At 34.6% G+C, this 24,274-nt stretch overlaps 1 protein-coding gene across 2 annotated transcripts; it reads left to right on the plus strand.

The window, feature by feature from the left end:
• The first annotated feature begins 5,972 nt into the window (after nucleotides 1-5,972).
• Nucleotides 5,973-21,515, plus strand: LOC122833457 (immunoglobulin-like and fibronectin type III domain-containing protein 1). Of its 2 annotated transcripts, none has more exons than XM_044121017.1 (24): nucleotides 5,973-6,014; nucleotides 7,696-7,782; nucleotides 10,959-11,081; nucleotides 11,178-11,317; nucleotides 11,788-11,887; nucleotides 11,977-12,009; nucleotides 12,131-12,185; nucleotides 12,270-12,465; nucleotides 12,761-12,874; nucleotides 12,962-13,124; nucleotides 13,214-13,486; nucleotides 13,643-14,014; nucleotides 14,647-14,771; nucleotides 14,903-15,044; nucleotides 15,127-15,420; nucleotides 15,498-15,794; nucleotides 17,249-17,425; nucleotides 17,541-17,669; nucleotides 17,782-18,090; nucleotides 18,770-18,855; nucleotides 18,938-19,130; nucleotides 20,188-20,484; nucleotides 20,943-21,269; nucleotides 21,393-21,515. In XM_044121017.1, exons 2-24 carry the CDS (start codon nucleotides 7,743-7,745, stop codon nucleotides 21,395-21,397), a joined length of 3,990 nt encoding a protein of 1,329 aa, XP_043976952.1. In that variant the 5' UTR covers nucleotides 5,973-6,014; nucleotides 7,696-7,742; the 3' UTR covers nucleotides 21,398-21,515. The 2 variants fall into 2 exon arrangements, with proteins under 2 accessions (XP_043976952.1, XP_043976953.1); XM_044121018.1 differs by having other exon boundaries at nucleotides 11,977-12,000.
• Nucleotides 21,516-24,274: the final 2,759 nt, after the last annotated feature.

A 24,274-nucleotide genomic window follows, 5' to 3' on the forward strand; every position in this document is an offset into this window, starting at 1 on the left:
TTCAGTAAGCCGTGTTTAAAAATATTGAATTATAAAAGGTACAGGGTAATTTTGTTTATGGAGCACATTTTCAGCAACAAGGCAATACAAAGTGCTTTACAGGAATTAAAAGGAAATACAATCAAAAGGAAAGAGCAAAAGAAGAAAATTATGATTTATATCCAAAGTAAATAAACTAGATACTCCTATTCAGGGTTGGTAGATACGTGTAAGTAAGTATCCTCTGGTCTAATTCCTTTTCTGGTTGGAAGAATAGGAGTTTAAAATGTAGTTGCTAAGGTAGTTTTTCTGGGTTCCAAGTTATAATCCCTGTTCTGGGTTGCTAAATAAGTGCAAGTACTTACTAGACAAGTATAAGTATTCTCTGGACTTTCTAAGTGTGCTCTAAATTTGTAAAAGTAATGATAATAAAAACTAAATGTTCTTGTTCTGTTAGATTTTTGGGGGGATTCTAACTTTGTTCTAATTCCTTTTCTGGGTTGCAATAATAGGAGTCTCGGCATTTAAATAGTGAGTACTCTACAGTTTCTAAAATATGAGCTATAGAGTGACTAATAAACTAGAGTTTCTGCTTAGTATCTTTGTTGATGTGTTTTAGCATTCTGTGAAATGTGTTTTCTTTCAGTTAAAATAAATTGTATTTTTGTGAAATAAGTACAATTTTTAGTATATGATCCCTTATTACCAACACTTTTACTCATGTTATCTTGTTTTCATCAGCCAGAATATAGAACATTTAAGCTCAATGACCTCTTGAAGTAAAAAATATAAAAGATTAAAATATGAAGTCACACACACACATTGTCTTCTGAGGCCTGGAAGCAGCTGTAGTTCCTTTTGTTGCATAGCTTGAAATATTCCCCACCAACTTAGCATCATTCAATTACTAAGACAAGAAAGGTGGTTCAAAGTTCAGACAAACCCATCTCCTAAATACTTTTGAAATAGAAAAACATCTCTAGGTGATCAGTGAGAAAAAAAAAGTCTATTTTTTCAAAATCAATGTTTAGATTCTCTTCAAATATTCTAAACTTTTTATTAAAAGTAGATTGTACTTTATTTTATTTAAAAATATGAGCTTATAACTGATCATCTTTTTTATACAAGTCAAAAATATTTTGAAAATTATATACACCTCTTCAAATAATTAAGGTTTAAACCTCCATTTGATTTGCAGTAATTAAAAAGCTCCTTTGAAAGATTTTTCTAGTATTTGACATTTTTATTTTTCATATTAGACTCAAAGTCTTTGAGGTTGGAAATTTAATTTTCAAAATAAAATAAATTTGATTTGATTTGGATTTCATTGGCTTTGTGATGTCAAGAAATTTTGATTCATGATGAAAATATAAAAGTAAATCCCCTTTCTTGAGGACTGGCAATGTGGGACTTTGTCAGAGAGCGTACGGTATTCCTGTAAGGATTTAATGACTTTTAGACCAGACAACTCTCAGATGTCAGACAAGGAAAAAAGACCCATTGAGGATGATCACAGAAGAGCCAAGTAGAATACAGCATTCATCCAACTATCAGCTTAACCCTTTTATAGATATGTTAAATGTTGAAAGATGGATACTGTATCAAAATATAAAAAGTTCAAATTGCTAAAAACGAGAAAATTATGGCATTTGATTTGCCATTGATATTCAACCCCAAAATAACACCCAAATTTAAAGTGCACATGCACTAAACACTAGATTGAGTTTTAATGTGTACATGTCTCCTCAGTTTTCTAAATTTTACTTCCAGGCACAATTCATTAAAATTTAACTTTACTTTTATTGTCAATTAATGCATTAAAGATTTAAGATAAATTTGAATTGCAATACATTGTGTTTAAGCAACACTAATCATACTTTAATTTGTACTTTCTGTTACAATTAGTTATCATATAATACAATATATGATAGTGAATCTTTGGACTAATTCCTATTTCTTTTTGCACAACCAAAATCTTGATAATTGCTTATGTTGCAGTAATTATTCTTTTTCTGCATTTTTCCAGTTCCCAATGATCTACTACACAATATTTTAACCTAATATTACAAATTATGCAGAAATAACAACTTTAGCTTCTCCTGCTCTAATCAACCTCAGCTTTAAAGATACCCATAAGCTTGTGTAAATTGCTTTTAGCTGTGCTTTGCATGAAATAATTTCAGCTTGGTTTGAGTATCTGTGAGGATATGGACTCCTGCTGAGAGCAGCATTGGTCACAGAAGCAGCTGGTTGCCTTAAGATCAGCAGCCAGCAACAACCACATGAAGCTATTTAGGATTAAAAAATAAACATTACACAACCCTCTCACAGCAACGACAATATAGACGTTCAACAAAATCAAATCCAAGTAGTCAAAATAAATGTTAAATGATTCAATTATCTTCAAGTTCAGGTTTCAAAATGCTTCAGAATTTAATATATTTAGCTTTTCACTACCAGTATTACATGTGAGTTAGGTCAGGAAAATTTATAACATATATAAATTCACACTTAATCCTATTAGGAATGTAGTACATATGAGCTTCATAGAACAAAAAAATGAGAACATAAGTTGTTGTATTGGAAAAAAAAATAAACACTGAGAATTGAAGCTGAAGTATCAATTATGTAAATGTCCTGCCTAAAATATCAGAAGATGTGAACAGAAAGGTTAAAATTTGTTGCACACCATGTTTCATGTCATGTTGTCAACTGTGATTTACAAGCATATTAAGATACTTAGAGTGAGAGGTTCAGACTTTTATTCAGTATGTGACCTATCATGTGATTGGTTAACTCATCTTCTCGCAACCTCATACTGTTGAAACCCTAGAACAGGGGAGCCAAAACCTTTTGAGCCCGAGATCTACTTTTTGTCTCACCAGCCAGCTGAGATCTACCTCACGACACGAAGACATAAAAATTGTAAATTAAACTATATCGACTTATTTTATATGCAAATATACTACAGTTACAGCAGAAACAATAAATGATAGAAAACCTAATGCAGTTTCTTCCTCAGTGAGATTCTGACACTGGGAGGAGGTTACTGGTTTCTCAGTCAGAAGCTGGTTGCAAACCTGAGGCTAGCAGGTGTCAGCCAGTTATGATAGATTTGAAATTTGATTTGATGACCTCAATATGAGAAGCTACAAACTGATAGGAGGAACCAAAAAGCTATGTAAAGGTAAAGGAAAATCTTCTGAAGTTCGGATATAATTAATTTAATTTCACATAATTATCACAGTAGAAGCCATTTGTTTGTTAAAATTTAATAAAATATATTTGTCGTATTTGATGTTTGTTGTGAATGACTTATACTCAAGCGAACAAAGTAATTAGTCTAAGTTTGTCATTTATTTAACGTTTAGAAAATACAACGGCTGTAATGCGCCACAGCAAAGGTAACTCTCTCTCTCAAGCAACATTGCATGCAGGATGGTGGCAACACTGAATATGAGGCACTACAAGCTGTAGAGGAAAACAAATTCTGACACAAATTACTATTAATCTCCCACCTGTCATCTTAACAGCAAATATAACATTTTACTTAAAGATGTTACTAAAATGTATATTTCTAAGTTGTGTATTTATACTTAAAGACAATTTTTTAACTAAAGTAACAGTTTCATCCATATTAATTTAATCAACTTCACAAGCATTTTCTATGTCTGTAAAGCTGGTTAAAAACCAGGGATTGGATTCTGAAGACTCCTACCTAAGATTTTCTTAAAGTTTCAGCAAGTACTGGAAAACTTTGTTGTCAAGCAAAAATGAAGATTTATTTACTGGAGGCTATGACCCCCAGTTGGACAAAGGTAGATTATGAAGTGTGTATTAGTCTGTGGTTAGTCTGTTCTGTCTAAAAATATCCCTCATCTTTTCTCTTTCTTTTAAAATATGAAAACTGATTTCTTTAAAGTCCACATTGGAGTTAAAAGGTTAATGATAACATGGACTAAAAATAATAGACATTTCTTAAGCATAGAGAAACCAGGCCAAATATGATCCCAAAACCAATAATAATAATTGTGAGGCAAGTGATGGGGATTATCAAATTACAGCAATGTTCTGATGCACAAAGGATGGAGGATAAAAATAATTCAGTCACAAAGACTGAGAAAGAAAGAAATAGTAAAGGAAGGTGTTTGATTACAAGAAGGTCATTTGGTCATTCATCAATCAGTAGGTCTTCTGCTTAATTTGGTCAACTATCAGTTTGCTTTGGTAATCATTCCCACTAAATGTAATTAAACATTCACAAAAAAATTCTTCTTAAACCATGAAAATCTGTTACATTTCATTTGATGCTCCAAGTGAAAAAATAATTCAATGCATCTTAAATCCCTGAAGAACCTTGCTTCAGATTCCTAGTTTAATAAGCTTTGTACAATTTCAAACCTTCCTTTTACTTATGCAATGTTCAAAAGATAGTAACTATTCACGTCAGCTATCATAATCTGTAAGAAAAAACTCAGTCTGGTATCCTCCCCCTCCACATTATAGAAACAGTGATGCTAGATGACTAATGACCACATGCAGTAGCACTTGTGGTATGATTTTATGATTGTGTTAGACAACTCATTTATCAGCTGTCTTGAAATTTAAATTAATAATAAAATATTAGAGACAGATTTCTCAGATATATCTATGTCCAGAACAAGTAGCAAATGTACAAACTGTAAAATAAGTTTCAAGAAAGCTCCTTGGCAGGCATTTCATAGTTAGGATGACCGAGAAAAGGTACAGACCTTGACCACAGGATAGTGGAAGTAATAAAAACAATGGGAACATATGTAAAAGAAATCTTTGAAAGTGTAAAGGTCTCTCTAGCAGAATTAATAAATTCTCATGTTTAAAGTACACACTGGTCTTGGATTTATACATCCACATGCCAACATGCCTGTAAACCTTAAAATGATTATATCTACGTCGTTCTAAGGCAACAGTTCTAAGATTTTATAATTATTGTATAAACACTGCATTCATTCTACAAACTAAGATGAGTATTCTGTTGATATTCCTACATCCAGCACAAGCAGACTAGCAACCTGTTTCACAAACAGCTAAGCCAGGAGAAGAAAGTTTTAGATGTAATAATTTCAGACTTTTTCATGAGCAAAATGTCTGCTGGCACTATATCTGAGAGATTACCTCATGTTCTCCACCAGGTCAGGGGTAACATTTCTGTTAATCTGCACAAATGTCATCAGGCTTCCTTCTCAGCTGTGTCACTTTCTTTAACAAGCTTGGGGTTACTTACTTCTCACACAGTCTGAAAATTTCATGCGCATTTAACCGATGACAATATAAGCTGAAAAAAAATCTCTGCTCAATGATTAAGTGTCTTTTTATAATGCAACAGCAGGTTCAGTGTGACCAATAAAATGCCACAGGCCTGCTGTGAGATTCCAGCTGATGCATATGGATAATTATTGGAACAGGGGATCCATTAATACCAACAAAATTGGATCATTTTACTAAGTAAAATGTATCATATTGATCTTAATAGACCAATAAAGTCCATACTTGAGTGATCACATTACTAAAAGGGTATGATGCTGCCAATGAAAAGCTTGTGGACGGTGTTGTATGTTGAATGAGGAAAACTAAAACACACATGTAATGGAGATTTATATGCCAGATTCTGTGTGGTACTGTGATGTCCATTACAAATGTAGTGATGCATAGCAATTTATCATAATTCTACATTCCTGATATTAATATATATTGCTGACATTTTTTTATGATCTTAATATAAATGATAGAAAGCAGATGACTCTATAAGCCTAGTATGAGTTTGAATGAACAGTTATAAAGACTGTTCAGTGCCAACTGGAGAGTGATCGCTCTCCTAGAGATATCATTTCACGCTGTGGTAAAATAGGATTTACAAAGTGACCATGTAAGGAGTTATTAAGCATTCCAAACTTTAATCACCAAACAAAAAGGGGAGCCACATCTGCAATATCGCCTAGTGAGAGGAGCAGAAGCTAAAACACGTTTATCTGCGATAAAACAAGTGAGAGCTGAAAGTAAGTGTGATTTCTTATTAATTCAGAAAAAAACTTCTAAGATCAGTAATTAAGTATAAACTTTTCTATAATTAGAAAACTGAAACACTGTTTTAATTAGTTCATAAATTACTCAGATTGTCAGAAAACTAGCAGAATTATTGAAACAATTTGATAAAGGATTAACCATTCAGATTTGATAGTTCCAACTTGTTTTTGTCAAGGTAAATACTGCGTTTGTCATTCAGTAGACTTATACAAGTAGACTTCATTGACATTATTGAACGACATATTTATATGTCACATGCTATGCTAAAGGAATTTTGTTCATGGCAAACTGAAGGAGTCATAATGTCAAATGCCAACATAACTGACAGAGACATGATTTACTCTCAAACATTTAATACATTCGATCATTTAAAGAGAAAAAATCTAAAGAAATAAAGCCTGACATGCTATACGCAGGTTTATAACATAGTTTGAACTTCCTGAAAACACCCTTACTTATGATCAAAGAAAGTGACAGAGGAATGTGACCTTTACGAGTGAGCAGGAGTCTGTGATCATTTTGTCAAACAGAGTTTGTGACACATCAAAGGTTTAATATACTTTTTCCAAAGCCATAGATGTTGAAGGACATTTGCACCTTTTGAAAAAATACACTCTATATTTTTAAATCTCAAAAAAATTCTGAACAAAAAGGAAAACCTCACTGAAATATTTTTTTTACAACTTTGTCTATTTTGTCTTTTACTTAAAAAGTCTTTATTCTCTATTTATATCAGAATCGTTGAACTACAAAAATACTGACCCCTATACTTCCATTCTTCTGATTTACTGGAATTTGTGGAATGGCATTTTATAGTTTGTTAAAATTTGGCCATAAAACTCAATAAAAAAAAGATTTATTTCTTTTATGCTTCAAAACAATACAGCTATTATAGCTGTAGTATGACAATTCTACTAAAATATTTTGTGGGCTTCAACATCAATATTTCATTAAAAATATGGTTTAAATGTCTTTTTTTTTTTTTATATAAAGACACAAAACAACCTAAGGCATGAAAAGGCCTAATGTTAACTTAAAATGTGCCTCTTACTTGTCTGGTTGCTACAACATGCCTTGCTATGTTTGGTCCCAAAGCAGTTAAAATTACTGGCAAGCGAGGCACTAGGTGGGATTTCACATTCCTCATTTACAGTTTCTCAGTTTGTCTCCAACTGTCTCCACAAGTCACGCAGCACTAAAGCCATCCCAATTGACAGACTGATGTCATATGGCAACATTTGCCACATGAGAAGATCAAGACGGTGTTTTTAACCTTTCCTGTGCCATGGCCCTGTTTTTAGGTGTCACACTGGGTTTCATTTGAAGCCATGAGGGAAGAGTCGCTCAAGAATGATAACTGTAATGACTAAATAAATTCTAAGATCATGATTAATTCTCATTTTATATATATATATATATATATATATATATATATATATATATATATATATATATATATATATATATATATATATATAAATTCAGAAGAAAATGACTTAATATATGCAATAAATAATAAACTAAGGAAAGGAAACACCAAAAATGTTAAAAATATAAATAAGATAGCCATATGAATAAATACAGACCACAATAAAACATATGTCACAACTGCAGTTCAGTTTTTATAATCTTTTTTTTTTTTTTCTACTTTAGCCAAAAGACATCAATAATTCAGTCACAACCAACAAACAAAAGCTACAATGAGTTCTAAAATTCCCCAAGAGCAACCAAAATGCTCAGGTAAGTTTAATTACTTGTTTTTGTAGCTGTTGTGTGTGAGTTTTGTTTTCTGGATGGACTACTTGTTGGAGTAGTTAGCATTGGTGCCTTGCAGCAAAATAGCCTTGGGTTTTTAATAGGGTGTTTCTACATGGAATTTCCATGTTTTCCCAAATGCATGAGTGGGTTCCTTTTTGGTACTCCAGCTGCTTCATCCAGTCCTAATTATTAAGTTAAAATGTTTTAATAAATTGTTCTCATAGGTATCAGTGTGTGTGTGTGTGTGTGTGTGTGGATGATTGTTAGCAAAACATTTGGAACAATTATGAGACAATCAATAAAAGATTTCCAAATTGTGGAGATTCACAGGTTTACATGAATTTTGTGTACAAAGTTTGGGAAATTATTCAGCATATTTATTAGATAACTGTGTGCTAAATATCACTAAATTATAGACATTAGACATTTAAAAATGCTTATAAATACAACAAACCAACACCACTACTTTGCCCTGAAGACAACCCTGAAAATCCTCTCACTCCATTGGTAGCATACTTAGAAAAAACAAAGATGAAATGAGAAACTTTGAAGAAAATCCATTAGAATTACACCTCTGCTCCGCCCTAACCATGGAGGAAATCACAAATCTGAACCGAATATTCAATGCATGCATGAGCAGAATAGGTGAGCAGTGAAAGTAATCCTCCTCTCGACACAATGTTGTTCTTTTCTGGCTTATCGCACAGGTAATTTTATAAATGCAATGACTTGCATCAGTGACTGTGTGTAAATAAGAAAGTGGAACATCAGCTGCTTCACAAGGACATGTTTTTATTAGCTGATACGAAGGAACTGTTGTGTGGAAAGAGCTAATGATATACATGGCCTTCACTCTCATTTTGGCAGATGTTCCTACTACAAAATTAAACGGGTAAATATGCTGAGAATATTATCTGATATAACACACAGTTTTTATGTACATGATAAACAGTATGCTCACACTTCAGGAATTGAAGCAATTAAGCTTAAAACAAACAGCGTTGAAGCAACTTTATCATTCACAACATTTTTTACTTTCATTGATAACAAAAAGTAAATTAAACCATGTAAACAAGTATGCAACACATAGAAGCTAATCCATTTATTCTAATATAATTCTAAAACGCTGAACTTAACTTATATATGGTTTTGTTGATGGTATACATTTTATGTAGGAAATGAATGTACCATTTGGTTTTCTATTTTCAAGAAAGACTACTTAAAAGTGTCTTAAAGCAACTCACAGTAATTCTCAAGGCAAAAAGCGGTGGCTCGGAATGGTTTATGGCAGGAATATCTACAAGAACAGCCAACACATTTTCCTACGGAAGATATCCTCAAGTTTGCTGCCGCCTAAATCCAACAGTTCTTCTGGGAGCAATTGGTATGCAGAAGAAAACGAAAGACTGCTATCAGAACAGACGTGGATTTTGAGAGAATCAATGCTTAAGGAACAAGGTTACAATAATCCTCCCTGCATTCAGATGATACAAGAACATAAACCATCCCCCCTGGAGAGATGACACACAATTTGATGAATATTCAATGCATGTTCTAAAGCTGCAGTATGCCAGCTGGGGAAATAATTATGCCAAATGCTTAGTATAAAAATGACTCAGAGGACAAAGTGCAATAATAAATAAGCTGGACTTAACTGTATATTTGTAAAAAAAAAAAAAAAAAAAAGAATCACTTGCTTATACTAATTTGACTGATTTCCCATAAAATTATGTTCACAATAAAAAAAAATTCTAAGTAAGCTCCTAGCAAGTTTGTACATGATTTTTAAAACTAAACAAGTGTGAAAACTTTTAGTGTCAAATAAGTCGCAGTCAGCAGAAGTTTGTTGGCAAGTTTGACATTTCACAAAACAGTGCTATATGGTAAGTAGATCACTAATTTATTCATGTAAAGCAGCAACAGAGATACACTTAATGTTCTAGCTAGAGGGTACCAGGAGCAGTTCAGAGGTGATGCACTGAAACAGATGGTCTGCTGGTGTTTGTGTTTGCAGTAGCTTTTGGTTAAATCTTATGTTGTCTACTAAGCTGTCATACACATTTAAAACAAGGCTGGAAAAATTCTGAGAATATACTTTATTTGGGCAAAAATTTATACATTTGTACATTTAGAAATTAAAAAAAATATTTTAAGGAGTGACAAATAAAATGGTATCTTAATACATCAAATAAATAAACATGATTTGTCAACATGTAGACAACTATCGGTATTGGCAAAAAAGGAAAGTCAACAGTGACCCCTGGTGTTATTCTGATGTTAAACTGACAACTACAAATGTCAATGTGTTTTATTGGGCTAACGTTTGATAGAAAAGCACATAATAGTGCTTACCTGGGCCAGGAAAAAATTGTGAAATGAAATTTGTGAAATTATTCATAAAATGTATAACCTAGTATAATTGTAAACTTACCAACACATAGCCATCCACCTAAAATTAAAGTCAAGCAGTGAGAGCATTAATCAGTGAAAAACCCAGCAGGGTCACATTAACTCTAGAAGAGGAGCAGAGATCAACAGCTCAGGTGGGAAAACCTGGAGAATTCCACTCAAAAGTTTCCCAAAAATAATGCAGGGTAGACAGCAAGTATGAAGAGGAAGGCACACTGGTCATATGATGGTTGTAGAAGAATCATACCCTTTTCTTTAAAAAAAAAACTACTTGAACAATATTTTCCTTAATATTTTAAAATTATGTGCAACTTGTTTAGACCTATTACTTAAAATATTAAACTTTGTTAGTGTTGGAGGATATAATTTGACAAAAGGTGAAAGGGGTAATAAATTAGAAACAAATGTTTTCACTGTGGCGTTTATGCCAGATTATATGGAGATTAATGTTGCTGCTTAAATAAATAGATGAAAATGAGGTTTTGGTTTATGGTTAACATTAGAAATTTTAAGTTAATCTTATGTTCAACCTAATTTCAATCCAATTTAATCTAATTTCAATTAAAAGTTTAGTTTTACACATATTGTTGATAACCCAAAATTAACTACATTCTTTACCTCACTCTGGGTTGTGTTGGAGATATCTGCATGCTGCTTTCTGTTGTTTCACCAGCATATTATTTCACTTCCATTCAAATATACAACCACGATTCTTCCATATTAAATATTTTTTCTTTAAATCCCAACAGTGGCCATCAAGAAAAGGTCCCGAGTCCCTGGGGTTATGATCACTCAGTTTGTAGAGCGACTTCCTGCAGGAAAATCTACACCAGATTTTGCCAGGAAACCAATGACTACAACTGTTCAAGAGGGTAAAGTAAAATACCTCACAATATACAAAACAAAATAATAAAATGCTCAAATGCCACTTGGACTTTCCCATCTGTTGTTGTTTTAACTTTCTTCAGGTAAAAAAGCCTTTTTTAAAGCTATGGTTAGTGGCGAGCCACCACCAACTGTTACATGGGCTTGCAACAAGGGTGAAATGGATGATCAAGAAAAGTACAGCACCCGATATGACGAACGAGCTCGAGAACATGTTCTTGAGGTAAATACAAAAAAAAAAAAAAATCCTATTTCTGCTTTTGCCAACATATCAAATCCAAAATGTATGGTGATCTGAGCTTTTAGCAACACAAACTAATGGCAATATTCAAAAAGTCTGAACATTCAACACATGGCTTGAAGTAAAAGTTGGGAAAAAAGAAGGATGGCTGTATAGTTTCCCTGGAGAAGAAACTCCCTTGCAAATCTGAAATGCTTGTATTTTGCAACCTAGGGCAACATGTAGTACCTGAAATGCTCAAATATAGAATCACATTATTAATAGGAAAATTAAAATTACATGACATTTCCTTAAAAATACAGATTTACTTATAAATTCATTGCTTAAAGAAAAACAATTAAGACTTTTCCTAAGAGCATGTAATACAGCTATAAAAAGTTATTGTTTGGGGGGCAAAAAAAGTATTTTCTTGAACCTCTACTGAAATGTTGTCTTTATTGTCACTTTGTCAGATAGTAAATGTTAAACTTGACCAAGCGGACAATTACAAGTGCTTTGCAACAAATGAGTATGGACAAGCAGTCTGTGCAGTTACCCTGAATGTTGTTGAAGGTATGAGTTCATATTTTTATAAGACAAAAGAATTTTACTACACCACAGCTAGTTATTTGTCCTTTTTGTTGCTTGTGTTTCTTAAACAGGCTTCAAGAAGAAACCACAGAATGGTACGAAATGTAAATAATAAATAAGAAGATGCATATTTTTTGTCTGTCAAGCTGTAATTACTGAATGATGTATCTTTCACTTACTGACTTTCATCAACTTTTCCCCCTAAAATAATTTTTTGCATTTTAGCAAATGTGTCAAATGGGCAGGCCGCACAAGATTTCAGATCTATGCTTAAGAAAACGTAAGTTCACCTTTACTTTAAGAATTATCAGTAATTTAAAACTATAAAACCTAAAGGAAGATATTTACTTTTATATCTTTTCAGAACTGTACCCACCAGGAAAAAACAACTCCCTCCACAAAAAGAGGGAGAAATTGATCCTAAACTCTTGGAACTGCTTCTGAGTGCACCAAAGAAAGACTATGAAAGAATCTGTTTGGAGTTTGGTGTTACTGACTTCCGCTGGTTACTGAAGAAACTCAAACAGATAAAAAAGGAGAGGGAAGATGAACAATCAAAGGTGCTGACTGATATTATTAATAACTGTACAAATAGAGAGAATACATTTTCAACCAGCAAAATACATTTTCTGACAGAAATCAATTTGTATTTTGAGTCGCACCTTTGTCAGACACAAGACACATTTGCTTGATTTGAGTAATTTCTTTTTTTGCATGAGGCTTTTATGGCCTTCAGCTAAAACTGGGCATAATTATATATTTTATATGAAAAGGCATACATTGAATGCTATGAGTTGCCAATAGTAAGCAACTCTGCAGCCGTATTAATGTATTTTTTTTATCTTTACATCATAGGTTGTAGAAAATCTGGACAATATGAAACAAATTGAAGTGAAAGCGTCTGGAAGAGCTGAATTTAGCTTTGATATGAAACTACGAGATCCCAACAGTGAAGTTAATTTATACAAGGTGAAATAAAATGTCTTATTTAAGCATAAAAACATCTGAATGATCCAAAAAAATCTTCAACAAAATAAAAATCTTATTTTTGACAAGGATGGGACCTTGATTCCATATGATGATGACAAAAACTCAAAGCACAGCCTTCAGAAAACTGGAATAAATTATCTTTTCAGCATCAAAGACCCTCAGCGAGAGGACGCTGGATTTTATCAAGTTGATGTTGAAGAGACCAATGTTCTTACAACAGACTTTCAAGGTAAGCCCTAATTATTACACTTAAAATCAGTACAGCTATATTGGGAATTTATTAGAAATAATGCATTGTGCCTTTTTCACCTCTCCTAGTACCCGATGTGGAGTTTGTAGCAAAAATCAAGGACAGTAAAGTCACTGAGAATGAAGATGCAATCTTTCAGTGTGTTTTGTCAACACCTCTCAACAAAATAACTTGGTCAAAAGAGGATGCATCACTGGAACATGGTGGTAAATATGAGATTACCATCTCGGAGGACAAACTTACTCACACCCTGAGAATAAAAGATTGCCAAATGGCAGATAAGGGAGCATATTATGCCATTGCTGGTATAACCTCCAGCAGTGCCTCACTCACAGTCCAAGGTATATTGTCCTTTTTCACTCCAAAATATTGGTATATGTCTATATTATCAAATATAAATTAAATCTAATCTTCATCCAGGGTCCGCAAAAATTGCTTCATCTTGTCATTACTGATTTTTTTTCTCTTATCTTGCATGTGTGCTAACTGTCATTCAGCTGATTCAAGTGGGCATAAGGGCACCAAACCCAGTGATAAGTCTAAGCTGATCTCAGAAGAGCAGGAGAAGTTTCCAAAAGAAAACACTGAAATGGACACAGCAAAGCAAACAAAGGCTGAAAATGATGGTGCAGACAAAGATGCACAGGAAAAAGTAGAAGATGGCAAAGAAGGAAGAGTAGGAGGGAAAGGTGGAGATGGTAATGGTGGAGATGGTAATGGTGGAGATGGTAATGGTGAAGGTATATGTGATGGAACAGGAAAAGGAAACGATGAAGATGGCAAGAATAAAAACCTCCTAGGAGATGATGGCAATGACAAGACAAAGAAGCAATCCAGAGCTGCTGTTTTGGTTTCTGACTCTGCCAAAGGTAAAACTTTGATCAAATAATGAAAATTAGTTCATAAGTTCATACAAATGTGCTAGCTCCGAAATATATCACTGACAGCGATACCTGTACAATTACCACAATTATTGACAAAAATAAACCAGTTAGATGGAATAATGATAATAATAAACAGTTTTAACTGTAATAAAAACTGTTAGGATAAATATCACCATCTTCTTAAAATAATGGGCTAAGTCATTTGTTTTGCCAAAAGTGATTTTTTTTTTTTTTGCCTAATTAATGTTTTGGCCAAAAAAATTCCTTACGTATTATTTTACTTAAGTTACAATACTTTAATAGGTTCACGGTGTACACTATTTCAGTTCTAGAATCCATCTACTCATCCATAATAATATATATATTTGTAAGATTAAATGTTTGACTTAGTCAGAAATCTATTTATGATATTAGCAAAGAAGTGAATTGTAAGAAAATGTTATTGCTTAAACCGTTAAGAAAAGTGTGCCTGTCTGCAAAGAAGCCTGAAAAATGTGCCTAAATATTTAGGTTTGAAAATGTTAAGATGGTGAGCAATCAGTTTTCATATGACGTTAAAGAGACCAGAAGTTGTCTAAAAGTTTTTTTCCTGTCGTTGTCCCATTGTCAACATGCAGACCGAGGAGCTCAGTTTGTCAGAGGTCTGTCAGATATAAATGCCAAAGTTGGTGACAGAGCAGAGCTGTCCTGCAAACTAAACAGTGAAACCTCTGAAGGACGCTGGTATAAAAATGGAAAGCTGGTAAATCAATAAAATAATTGTTTAGTACAGCTACAATGAAACCTTTTCATAACCCTGACCCTACTAATCATTTACACAAAACTGTCTTAAGGTTTTTCTAATTCTTGGTATGTTTTTGTTTATCCGATAAGCTGACAGAGGAAGATGGCGTAAAGATAATCAAAGATGGAGCCTGTCACATATTAATGATTGAGTGCTGTAAAAAAGATGACACTGCTGTGTATCACTTTGAAGCTGAAGGACGCAAATCAGAGGCAACACTGAATGTCCAAGGTCAGAATAACAACAATTTTGAAATAAGATTTTAATGGCAACTCTGTCAAAAAAAACACTTGTTTTTCCTTCCACACTACAGACCCACCAAGACTTGACCCTGATGCTCTAGGTGACTTTACAAATCCAGTGATTGTTAAGGCAGGTGACAATGCTGAGTGGAAGCTGCCTTTCTCGGGTGGAGCACCAATGAACATACAGTGGTTCAAGAATGACGACGAGCTTCTGCCTGCGGTCAATGTGAAAATTGACACTTCAGATACTGAGAGTCGACTGCGCCTCACCAAATGTCAAAGAAAAGATACCGGAGAAGTCAAAATCAAAATTAAAAATGAGTTTGGCGTCATAGAAGCTGTGTCAAGGCTTATTGTACTTGGTAGGTTTACATTGACAAAAGAATAGATCAATCTTTTACCCTTAGCAAACCATAAACTCCACCCATTTTGCCAACAGACAAACCAACACTGCCACAAGGTCCTGTTGAAATAACCGAAAGTGCGGTTACTTCTGTGGAATTCAAATGGAAACCACCAAAAGACAGCGGTGGCTGTCCAGTTACCAATTATATCATAGAACGGCGACAGGTGGGACGAAATAAATGGTCAAATCTGGGAGAGATCCCTTTTATCCATAGCTACAAGGACACTGATGTGGACCCTGGAAGAAGATACTGTTACAGGATTAGAGCCAAGAATGCTGAAGGCATCAGTGATTACCTGCAGACGGAGGACATACCAGCTGGTGTATTACGTAAGTCTTCTAACAGAGCCAAATTTATATCTATGAAAAAGTGGTATATTGTGGCTAAATGTGTAAGGTGCTCAACTTTTGACACATTGATAAGACGTTAGCCATAGTAACAAGTCAAGTGTGAAATGATCAAAGATTGCAAATGGTCATGAAAGGAAATCCCAAGATGGTCCGGACACCCCCAATCTTGGAAAAGTCTAGAATTGCTCGCCCCCCCAAAAATCATAAAAGAAACCTTTGTATTAAACAATATCAATATGAAAAGGCAAAAGAAACAAAGAGCAAATCAAATCTGCCATTCATCTAAGAACAATGGTTCAGTCCAAAGTGTGGGAGGACCAATAATAATGCTGCAAAGGACACCGGCTCCACTAGCGCCGCTGAAGAGGTGAGCTAGCTGTGGCTCTCCAGCACAAACCAAAAACCCTCCAGTAAGCAAACGCTTACTGCAATAGACATGCAACACCTTTTATTTATTTTCACTGCGTAATAGGAATAAACACATTAGCAATAAAAATCTGATTGTACGGTAATTTGTTATTTCATTACATTGGCTGAATCATAATAAACAGCCTTGTTATGTCATGGAAATAAAAACTACTAAAACTGGCTACATTTCTTTGATAGACTTAAGCTTTTTTGTTAAACGTAGCAAATATTTAAATCGTATTTAGCTCTCTAACTCTTACCTCAAACAGAAGAGAGGGGCTGAGTGTTACAACTAGTCGACAGGTTGGTGTGGGAGCCGAGAGCAGATAGAAAAACAGAAAGGTATGCCTTTCTTTCTTACCATCTTCAACATAGAGCCTTTAAAATCACAAAAAGAAAAACAAGTACCATAAATAAATAAATCTGAATATTTTTCCATAAAAGCCCTGGTGCTTTGAGCATTAATATTAAGTTAGATTTCCCAGATATTTATTAATTCTTGGTTCTCAGTCATCCAGGACATGGCAAAACCAGAAAAGGTTTAAAAAGAAAGCAACTTAGCAAATTGTTATTTAAATAACACATAACTTGTATTGAGTCACTACACAATAAATCAATATTTATTTTTATTTAGAGCCTTAGGATTTTGTAAAGTTGTAGCAGAAATTAAATTAGTGACACTGAACCGAACTCATATCTAAACTTCTGAGTCTCAACAATTTGTTTACTAAAAAAGAGATGTGCATTGCCATCTGCACTAATAAGTAACTAGTGCAGCATAAACACATTAAAAACTTTTCAAACCACATTTTACATTATATTTCCCTGTAACTTTTCCGACCCCCCAAATATTGTTCTTAACAAATTCCTTGTTTATTGTCCCTCCCCAATAGTGAAATGAGATTTCCTACCTTGCAAATGGTCATATGTTCAAATGCATAATCAGGGAAATCAGTTGCTATGCTCATACCCAGACTTCCACAAAAAATAAAACTAAATATAAAAATCTATTCTTTTTGCAACAGGTTACCCTGGACCACCAACAGCACCCAAAGTGGCAAGTGCCTTCAAAGACTGTATCAATCTGTCATGGTGTCCACCCTGTGACACAGGGGGAACCAAAATTATGGGGTACAACTTGGAAAAGAACAAGACAGGCACAAATTACTGGAACCTTGTAAATCAAAATGGGCCAATTACAGGTATGACGCAAGCTACAACAGCTTAAAGAGTGATGGTTTTTAGCAGTATGTGGCATATGCCAACTTGAATAAAGACAGTGAATTGCATAATAGCAGCTTTTCCCTTCCTTCTCAGATACAAAGTATGCAGTGAAAGATATTTTTGAGGGTGCAGAATATCGATTTAGAGTGTCTGCCATCAACCTATCTGGTGCTGGAGAACCCAGTATTCCATGTGAGGCAGTTATTGCAAGAGATCCTAAGAGTAAGCCAGCCACAAATTACTCCTGAATTGTGGGGTTTTTTTGTTTGTTTTTTTACACACAGAAAATAAAAATCTTAAATGGGACTATAGTTATACTTTTATTTGCTTTCAGAACCTCCTGGCAAAGTGATAGACCTTAAGATAACATCTTCAAGTTACACCACATTTTCACTGGCGTGGACTAAACCAAAGGAAGTGAAAGGCATAGAAGATGAAGCCCAGGGTTACTATGTGGAAATCAGACCAATAGAGAGCCTTGAATGGACCCGCTGCAATGCCACACCAATTAGATTAACTTCCTACACCGTGCTGGGCCTCAAGGCAATGGCTGCATACTGGGTGAGAGTAATTGCCACAAATTATGGTGGAAATGGGGATCCTCGAGGCTTTGATAATTACATCACTGCCATGCCACCTCCTGGTAAGAAATTTAGTTTAAGCCTACCAACACTACAAGATTATTATTATTTTTATTTTATTTCTGGCATTATATAATGTCTTTATCAAAATATGTATTCAGTACTCACAAAAGTGTCTCACAAAAATTCTTCCAAAGACTGTAAGTTTTTGGTTTTTTCTAATTAGCTTATAATTATGTAACAAATAGTCACCAAATCAGTTTTTCTGGTCTTTGTGTAGTGTAATTTTGCAGTTTCAAAGTTGGAATAGTGAATAGTGCCAATTAACGATGGAAAATGTTGACAAGAATAAAATTATGATTGTCCAAAACAAACAAAATTTAATTTAATTAAAACCAACATTTTACAACTATTAAAGTCATTTGTTTTGGTTGATTTCTAGCAAAAGAATTCTATGCAACACACAGTGAGAAGCTTTGTGCTGAAGGTTCAACTTTTTCTAAATCTGGTCATACTACACTGTGGATGATTCACCAGGAAGGACATTAGACCAATGAAATGTGCACAGTAAATATGACCACAGCTCAGGATATGGATCTGATTTATGAACGCATTTAGCACATACCGTTTTTCCCTGTCATACTGCCCTGACAGTACAAAATAAATAATGTAGCAATATTAGTCTGCTATCTTGTAAAAAAAAAATAAAATTAAACTTAGATTTTTAAATTTAACATACAGTGAGACCAAGGTTCAAGGACCGCAACATGAAGACCTTGATGGTGGTGAAATCTGGAAACACTATTCGAGTCAACATCAACTTTGAGGTATAAAATCATCTACCATGCTTGTGTGAAAATGTGCCTCATCCAATATTTTTGGTCATTATTTTGTTTGTATCATCTACAGGCTTCTCCGATGCCTGACATTTCTTGGGTTAAGGATGGAATTCCTTTGCTCAAACATGTGACTATAACCAATTCAGATAGAGGATCTCAGTTGTTAATTCCCACATCTGAGAGATCAGATAGCGGCATCTACATGATCACTGTCAAGAACATTGTTGGCCAGGAAAGCTTCAGTGTAGAAATCAGAGTTACAGGTAAAAGTCCAGTATTCAGATTTGGCTGTACATCTCAATGAAAAGAGCAAAGCTTAGAAAGAAATCACACATAAGATTAAATGTTGAAGTGAAAAAACATTTATTTAAAATGTCTTATCAATATATGGATGTCTTCAACAATATTGGTCCTACACAGTGATAAAAATGCAGATCAAATCTGTAAAGCCAATTAAATGCATAAAAAAAAATCCCATCCTGCTGCCAAGAACTGCAGAAACCTGAAGACACTTCTAACAGCTTTGTCCACACATAAGAATGTAAAGTTTGGAGTTTTTGTTGCCAAATCAGTTGTATATAGTTACAAGTGGGATTTTACCGAACTCTTATGTAGTGTTTTAGAATTATTAAACTATTCAAATTACATAACTAAAGGAATATTGTAAGCATTGGTTTCAGATTCATTATACCTGCACATATTACTGTCATCCAGCAATAAGGTCAAAACCATAATTTCAGGGCATCATAACATGATGTGATTGCTTTCTTTAAAACAGAAAAGGAACAATTATTCCTTCTGATGCTAAGGTAATATTTCATGCATTATTACATTTAGATTTATTTCTAAGATATTTTATTGTCTTTTTGATTTTGACCTATAAACTTTGGTAAAACATCCACAAAATTTAGTGGTAGATTTTCTGCCAAATATTACGCCATTTATTTTTTTATGCTTTTTATAGATCAGCACAAACATGATGAAGGCTACGTTCTAGTTTAGCCATATTGGGTTACAGACATGCCATATTTTACTTGCTAACTGTAGTTCTGAAAACAGTGTAAGCTTAACACAAACTCTCTATACATTCAAGAAAAAGCAATTTATAAAATCAGTCACTGCAGCATTTTTCTGACATCTTATTAACCAAACTTTCAACCACAGGACATTTTTGACAAAAAAAAAAAAAATCTGATCAGGGAATAAAGGTTTCAAAAACCCTTCATACTGGGAACCAATTCAGCTTTGAAGAAAAAAATCCTAAATTTAAAGGGGGCTTCATCAGCCTTTCTATATATCTGTGACCTAATTTTCTTTTAGATGACCCCAAGCCTCCAGGCCCCGTAGAGCTGGATGAGAAAATACCAGGAACAGTGACTCTATGCTGGGCTCCATCTCCAGATGAGAAAAGAGATGACAGAATACACTACATGGTGTCCAAGAGGGACTCCTTCAAGCGCACTTGGAGGACAGCAGCTGACAACCTTTTTAACAACAAGTTCACAGTTGTCAACATTATGCCTGGGCGGGAGTACTACTTCAGAGTGTTTGCGAAAAACGACATGGGCCTGTCACCACCATCTGAGTCCCCTGTGTTTGCTTTAAAAAAGGAAAAAGGTTTGTGTGAATTTTGAGACAATTTAAAAGAGACAACAAATGAACGCAAAAATACATTCACAAAAAGAAATGCATATACATATGCAATTCTAGTAATGGAAGTTATCTTTTAGCAAGGTGTGTTGGTGGCATTTAATTTGTAAAATATATTTGCTTTTGAAGCAAAGCATGATTTTTGCAACTGGCTCACTAAATGTGGTGTAAACAAAGAAAGTAACAGAAGGGACTTAACATCATGCATGGCTTTACATGAAACAGATTACTGTTACAGCAGCGATGACAAATATTTATGTGGGCATATTGTAAATAACTTAAGCCAATGCACCATCTACTGAAATCATCTAAACAGTTCTAGTTATAAACAGCAGTGAGTAAAACATGTGGGGTCTTGATTTTTACTTTGGTATTACCAATACATCATGTTGTCTTGCAGCAACATTAATGAATTTATCTTTCAGGAAAGTTCAAAGTTGACATGCCACAGATGAAAGCCCTGGATTTTGAGTCACCTCCATCATTCATTATCCCCTTGAAGAGACGCACAGCTCCTGAAGGATATGAATGCTACATGAGCTGTGCAGTAAAAGGTGACCCAGTGCCCCATGTAACTTGGTACCACAACAACATCAGCCTCAACACAAACACAAACTACCACATAACAAATGTATGTGGAGTCTGCTCATTGTTAATACTACGAGTGGGACCCAAAGACAATGGGGAATACAAAGTTATCATTGAGAACAAACTAGGGAACGCCGAGTCCTCCATGACACTAAATGTTAGAGGTAAGCTATAAAAGAATGTTTAAGATTCATGAAATAGAGAAATGTACCAAGATGTCATGTTGAAACATTTGAGTCCATGCTGCAAATGAGGCATGATGAAGATAAAAATGTGTTTCTTTACAGAATAAAGTGGACTAGTAACATCGAGAATCAGCCAGAACCATGAGATTCCTCACTGCATTTCAAATCAATGATGGAAACTTGTATGGATTTTAAGCTGCCACCCTTTTCAATAAAGTGATCCACCAAAGTCATATGAATTGTTTTGTTTATCAAAGATTAGAAAATTGTAATAAAAAAAGGTTGCATTTGTTCCTGGTTTTGTCAAACATATTAATGTTACCATGGTATATGTGCAACCGGTCTCTTCATGCATATACAATATGAAATGTGTTTTAAGGGTTCAGTCATGCAAAAGTTGTTTTGGATGTTACTGAAAGGGACCCATTAGTACTAATAATATCTTATTATGTATAATATTTTTACATCAATATATGTTACTCCACAATGCATTCACCACACTAAAATTGTTTTAGGAATGTTTTTGGACTTGTAAGCATATCTGGTAAGTCTTAAGTGTGATATATGATTAAGCAATTGTGACTCAGCTTTAAATTATTTGTTAAGGTAGCATTAAAGACCTTACAGCTTAGAAATAAATCATGTCTCCATATTAAATGTACCTTTACTATTCTAATGTATTCCCTCTACCAGAGCTCATTATAAACATTATGTTAAATTCAGTTTCCCAGAACAGTCATTGTAAAGCACTTAAATAGAAATAGTAATTTTATAAATGGGGCAAACATTATTATAAATAGAAATTTCACATAATGGGTAATTGAAGGTCATTTGTACATCTGTTTTCTGCGTTGTTAGAATCCTGCGTGCACACTGGATTCTAACAACACACTAATATTTTGTCGGATCACCTTTAGCTTTGATTACGCTACATGCCATGGCATTGTTTCCATAAGATTCTCTAATGTCTTAAGATTCATTTCCATCCAGTGTGGCATGTTGATGATGGTAGAATTTGAATACTGCACAAAGCCTTCGCCAGCATATCCCAACAATTCTCAGTGGGGTTGAACATCATTTTGGCAGGCAATCCATGTGTGAAGATTATGTCTCACACTCCCTGAATCACTCTTCCAGTTTGAGCACGATGAACCCTGGCATTGTCATCTTGAAATATCCTCCATCGGGGAAGGAAAAAAAACATTGATAGAATAACTGTCATTCAGTAGTCAGATGACTTCATAATGTTGCTTAATGTGGACCTGACCAGCAGCCACTAGGAATAAGGGGTTCATCGTTTCTTACCCTGACATACCAATCATTCTGAAACAGGGTAAATCTGTAATACTCTAAATACATGCCCTCCTTCCATTGCTCCAGAGTTCAATCTATATTCTTCCTTGCAACTTGAAGGCTTTTTCTCAATTTAGCCTCACTAATTAGTGTTTTTTTTATTGCTAAAATCTGAATCCTTCAAGCTTCTTTCACAAAATGTTTGTCAAAATGCCCTTATTTTCAATATTGACATGGCCCTGAGCTTGACATTTTCTCTGCTTGAGATGTAAAAGATTTGATCTTTTTCTAAACAGACTAACATTTTCCATAACAACAAGAAGTGTCTTTTTACATGGTAGTTTAAGAAAGGGCGCTACTCAGTGGATCATTGGGGTTAAATAACTTGTTGCTAACTGCAATGTACTGGCGACCTGTCTAGGGTGTACCCCGCCTCTCATCCATTGACCGCTGGACATGGGCACCAGTGCCCCTCCTGATCCCAAAGAAAATGGATGGGTGGACGGAACTTGTTCCCAAGTGAAAGATCTAACTATTTGGTAAATTTGCAATAGAAGGCTCTTATCTGTTGGCTAAATTAAATCCACATGATGACTTTTTTGGCCATGTTGTGTACATGCTTTGATCTCTAAAATCATGCCTAAATAAATCCTTACATAGTGAAATGGTAATTATCTTGAGTAAAAGATTGTCATTATTTGGCTTTCAGCTAAGTTTGATAGATACAAGACCATGCAAGGAGGAGCTCAAAATTTATAAACTCAGTAAATATTAATTCAAAGACATTATACCTGGTGAAGTACATTGCACAAGTAGGCTAAGAAAAGTAGGCTACATGATAAAAAAAAATGAGGCATGATGTTAGTAAGATGTACACAAAATAGCCTACATAAACAAGAATGCATGTATGTTATTTGCATAAAAATATGTTTGCCGTTTAATTAATGTGTATTTAATACACTTCACTTCTGTTATGTGTACCACTGAATATTCCAATGGTCTTAATGACAATAAAAATATTAGAAACACAAGGGAAACCTACCTTTTCGCCACCTCTGGTTGCTAAAAGAAGCCACGCTGAATCCAAGCCACGCTGCTCTGCTCCAGTCATTACTTACACCAGCCACAAGTCAAAGATGTTAATTCAAGAAAAGATTTCTAACTTTTCAGAAACACAAGTATTGCTTAAGTTCTCGTGAATTTCCCAGCATCATCTGTTTTAAAACATGTTAGTCTTGCACTCCTGGTCCTTGAGGGCCAGTGTCCTGCAACTCTTAGATGTCTCCCTAGTCCAACACACCTGAATCCAATAGCTGAATCACCTCCCAAGTGCAGTCAGGTTCTCCAGAGTCCTGCTAATGACCTCATTATTTGACTCAAGTGTGTTGAAGAAGAGATACATCTAAAAGTTGAAGGACACCAGCCCTCCAGGACCAGGAGTGCCCACGCCTGGAAGCATTGACTTCCTTATTGCAGTAAACAGAATTAGCTGACAAACGTCCAGCAGGTGGCAGTGATTGAAGGTGAGCAGATTAACTTCCTGTTCCTCTGCTGGCCACGAGGACTTGTCTTGGCCCAATTTTAGCAGCCTGTGAGATTTTCCCTGACAGAGAGAGAGAATGCAGCCTGTTGAATGTGACGGGTAGCCAATCAGAAAGCGCGGTGACGTAAGAACCGAGGGAAATCCCAAA

This window comes from Gambusia affinis, linkage group LG07 (genome assembly GCF_019740435.1).
Source record: "Gambusia affinis linkage group LG07, SWU_Gaff_1.0, whole genome shotgun sequence".
Taxonomy (NCBI): Eukaryota; Metazoa; Chordata; class Actinopteri; order Cyprinodontiformes; family Poeciliidae; genus Gambusia; species Gambusia affinis.